Source organism: Lolium rigidum, chromosome 3, assembly GCF_022539505.1.
Source record: "Lolium rigidum isolate FL_2022 chromosome 3, APGP_CSIRO_Lrig_0.1, whole genome shotgun sequence".
NCBI classification, from domain to species: Eukaryota; Viridiplantae; Streptophyta; class Magnoliopsida; order Poales; family Poaceae; genus Lolium; species Lolium rigidum.
In genome coordinates this window covers 358516637-358520683 of record NC_061510.1, presented here as the reverse complement: position 1 = coordinate 358520683, position 4047 = coordinate 358516637, and the positions used below count along the sequence as shown (strand labels likewise).

Here is a 4047-nt window from a genome sequence, read left to right as displayed (position 1 = left end):
TTGCAACCTGCGACTGAATCCTTTGAAAACCACGAAATGATTGAGTCTTCATGCTACAACGATCAACCATTGAAAACCACGAAATGATTGAGTCTTCATGCTACAACGATCAACCATCTAGCTCAGAATGGATGGCCAGCTTTCCTGCTGGGCAACACTGAGACAATCAAGAGAAATGTTGTCCTGTGCTATCAAGTTCATCAGTGCCTCACTTTTCTTTAAAAATCATCAGTGCCTCACTTTTCTTTAAAAATCATCAGTGTATCTGTGGAGAATAGAGATATTTTTTAGGTACAGTTTCAGAAGACAAGGAAAATGTTGAGAGGAAAGGCACGTTACAACCGCAGAGTATAGAAAGTTCTTCGACAGAATTTAACCAGACCAATCAATCGAACAACAAAATTAAGCAATATATCATTAGAATATAAGAAACCTTATATATGTCCTCTCTTCTATAGATCGATTCAACCATCCGCGAATTGGCAGGACAAAGGGGACTTTAACATCCCACAAGTTTTCAGACTCCTAAAACATCCCAATCGACAACTTTCACGACAAAGGGGACTTTAACATCCCACAAGTTTTCAGAACTCCTGGGAGGCCGAGTTGATGTCCACCTTGCCGCCGGCCTTCTTGGGGAGCAGCACCTGGTTGATGTTGGGCAGCACGCCGCCGTTGGCGATGGTCACGGTGCCCAGCAGCTTGCTCAGCTCCTCGTCGTTCCGCACCGCCAGCTGGATGTGCCGCGGCAGGATCCGGGTCTTCTTGTTGTCCCGCGCCGCGTTCCCGGCCAGCTCCAGCACCTGCACGTACAGAACCGATCAAACCCCCGATTCGAATCACAGAATCAAAGAACCCCTCGACGTATGGCGGAACAAAACAAGATCGGATCCGCGTTGAACGTATGGGGAAGAGGGGGATTGGTAGGTTACCTCGGCGGCGAGGTACTCGAGGACGGCGGAGAGGTAGACGGGGGCGCCGGCGCCGACGCGCTCGGCGTACTTGCCGGCCTTGAGGTAGCGCGCGATGCGGCCGACGGGGAACTGGAGCCCGGCCTTGGAGGAGCGCGACACCGACTTGGTCGCCTTGGCCTTCCCGCGGCCGCCGCTTCCGCCGGTGGAGCTCATCGTCGACTCGGCTTCGGGGGGTCTGGAAGCTTCTAAACCTTTTCGAGATTGCGGGGGGCTGTGGGGTGAGTTTCTGCGGTGGGGAGGAGAAGCCGGGCGGGGTTTTATAGCGTTAGGGTTGGGGGTGCGGCGCGCTGCGATTGGCTGGGACGGGAGGGGGCCGGATCGGTGACGTGGGACGCCAGCTTTGGGCTAATAAATCGCTTCTTTTAATTTCTCTTGAAAATTTATTGATTTGTTTTCTTTTTCGCATTTCGGAACCGGTTATTACAGCGAGGCTGTCTGTTCGTTTCTGAAAACAAATACAGTAGTAACCACTATATCATATCAGTAGAATGGACGTCCAATTTGAAGATCTTGTGGCAGCACGAAAGAATGTACTATCACGTGAACATGTGTAAGCATGCAACATCGCTGCCAAGGCTTGTGAGGAGTCAACATCAACACCAGTTTAAAGCTTTCGCTTTCTGTCCTAGTTTACCTTGTTGTGTATGGAGCTTGTTTAGTTGGTTGCTAGCTATGTTGAGGAGGCGTCTCGTTCTCTTCGTGAGGAGGTGGCAAGTCTCAAGCTATTATTGGCACACCTTGGTGATTCTTTGGAGCCGACAGAGGCATGATATTCTGGTGGGTAGGAGCACGACACCGCGCAGACTTTGTTTTCGTTTGGCTCGGCTGAGCATAAGTCATATGTGGTTGAGGAAGAACATATATGCAGTTGTTTCTCTCCTCGTGGTAACCTTTGCTAGTCGTCGCATCTTGTTTTGTCGACTACCTCTGAAAGCGAGAGCATGGAGGGGGTCTTGGCTCCGATCATGCATATCATGCCTGAGCTCGTGGAGTTGTGTGACCGTGTGGTTAGGCCTTCTTCCTTCGAGGAAGTAAGGTCTGGCTCACACGAGATATCGGTCTTCGCCGAGTCATGCACTTGCATTGAAGAAGAGTGATGGTGTTGATGATACAGTCTCTCTCTTGCATGTGTCGAGCAGGCATGTGGTTCTTTTTGCTGGTGGGGTTGGATTGTTGTCAACGGTGTCCGAAGTTATAGTTGCTAGAGAGGTTTGTGTTTTTCTCACCATCTTGGCTACTGTCTACCCTGGATCCACAGTTGATCGATATGTGCCCTCAATAATATCGTTGCATGTCTTTGTTGACACGGAGCTAGGGTGTCGTGTTTCGAGTGTTCATGGGTGCGGCCCCATTGTTCGAGTTTATGATTGGCTTGGTTGTGTGTGGGTGCGATGTTTGTGTGGGCTTGGCTCTGTTTTTATAGGTTTTTGGCTTTTTACCAGATTTTTCCTAAAAATTTTGCACTCTTTTTTTAATTGATGGATGAGGTAATTTTTTTTGCCTCTGTTTCAAAAAAATAATAATTAATTTGTAGGAGCTGGAAAATTGCAAAAATAAATGTTTTTCATAGAAGACGAAACTCCGCCTAAAGCTCCATCAAAATTTACTTTCTATAGGCCAGGTTCAGGTTTCTTCCATTTATAAGTTTTTTTTTGGCAGTTTTGTTACCTTCTTTTCGAAGTACAGCTTCGATTCATGAGTCCAGAGCCGAACCTGATTTTGTAAGTCTCACGAGCTTCGAACTTTATCCTGAATATTGACATCTGTTCATTCTGTTCCACCAACACCAGAAGCATCACAGGTCCGGCGGAATCACAGGCACTGCAATTCTTTTTTCCTCCTCGAGGTCAAGAACAAACATGAGCATTTCTTTTGCAGAGCTACCATCACATTGATCGAGTCTCTCCTCCTCCAGCCACAGGGGCTCCATACCGCCCTCACTTTACATCTCAGAAACAGGTAACCATCATCTTCAGCGAAACGACGATACATCAAGCGAAGTATCAGAATTAATTTGTCTTCAAAGGAAGTCGAAGTCTTTTATGAGCAAGGCGCCACAAGAACTGAGGATTTTTTTTGCTGGACTATGTAGCGTCCAAATCTTACCCCAGTCAAAGTAACGTTTTCCCTTCTGTATCTGGTTTGCTCTCCCGCCATGTGTCTCTTCTTCCACCTCATCTAGAAAAAGACAGCTTGTTCTGTCAATGGTTAAAAATACTTGTGAATGAGAGAACGGATCTATCTGGACTGTTTGATTTATGTGTATGGATGGCTAAGATCTAATTTTTCTTGCGAAGTTTGCTCTTTTAGAGTAACTCTAGTCGCACCCTCAAAGGCCTTCCCAAAGCCTTTGGAGGCACCGGACCAAAAACCGCACCCACCCGCGGTCTCTAAAGACTATTTGGGTTCAGCACGGCCCAAAAAAATTATCTGAGGGTGGCCTGGAACCAGATGGATGCCCTAGCAGGTGGGTCGGCCCTATCATAGAGACAACAGTTGACCATTCAAAAAGAAAGACGGTAGTTAGCTTAATTAAGACTCGCTGGTTCCCAGGCAGTGGCACGAGATGCGTCTCGTTGTCGTTGTGTCTTCCACACACGACGATTACGGTGAACCCACGCGCCGATATTATGCACACACCATCCTCCTCGCCTGCCTCGCCTGTAAATAGGTTGCCTCCTCGCTTGCATGGCCCACACCATCTCTTGTCGCCCAGAAACAACGCCGCCCTTGCAAAACCCTAGCGCCCACCTCAGTTGTAGCACTGACCGTCGATGGGGAGTTGTGGATTCACCACGAGCATAGCTATTATGTTATTAAGATATTATGATGTCTTTGTAGCATGCATGTAAGGTGGAGTCCCACATGAAGGTGCTCATAGGCTAGCTATGATGCGCCCCGCATAACCACCACTAGTCCCCCAACCATTAGCTAGAGTACTCTATTAATTAAGCATCACCCCATGGTTATGGACCCGTTCCCCTCGTTGATACATAGTTGGTGGAGGCGGCGGATGATGTCACGTAGTTAGTGCCCACATTGTCGTTGCCTATTCGACGGTACCTCGGAGGAG

At 48.1% G+C, this 4047-nt stretch overlaps 1 protein-coding gene across 1 annotated transcript; it reads right to left on the bottom strand.

Moving 5' to 3' along the window:
- Window positions 1–584: 584 nt before the first annotated feature.
- LOC124700388 (probable histone H2AXa) lies at window positions 585–1127 on the bottom strand. The gene is made up of 2 exons (XM_047232522.1): window positions 933–1127; window positions 585–803 (listed from the first exon to the last, which is right to left on the bottom strand). Exons 1-2 carry the CDS (start codon window positions 1125–1127, stop codon window positions 585–587), a joined length of 414 nt encoding a protein of 137 aa, XP_047088478.1.
- Window positions 1128–4047: the final 2920 nt, after the last annotated feature.

Bases quoted from the DNA above. Each gene is read 5' to 3' on its own strand.
- LOC124700388 (XM_047232522.1), bottom strand. From the start codon at position 1,127: ATGAGCTCCACCGGCGGAAGCGGCGGCCGCGGGAAGGCCAAGGCGACC. The intron at 804-932 runs GTAACCTACCAA...CTGTACGTGCAG, and splicing joins TCGAGTACCTCGCCGCCGAG to GTGCTGGAGCTGGCCGGGAA.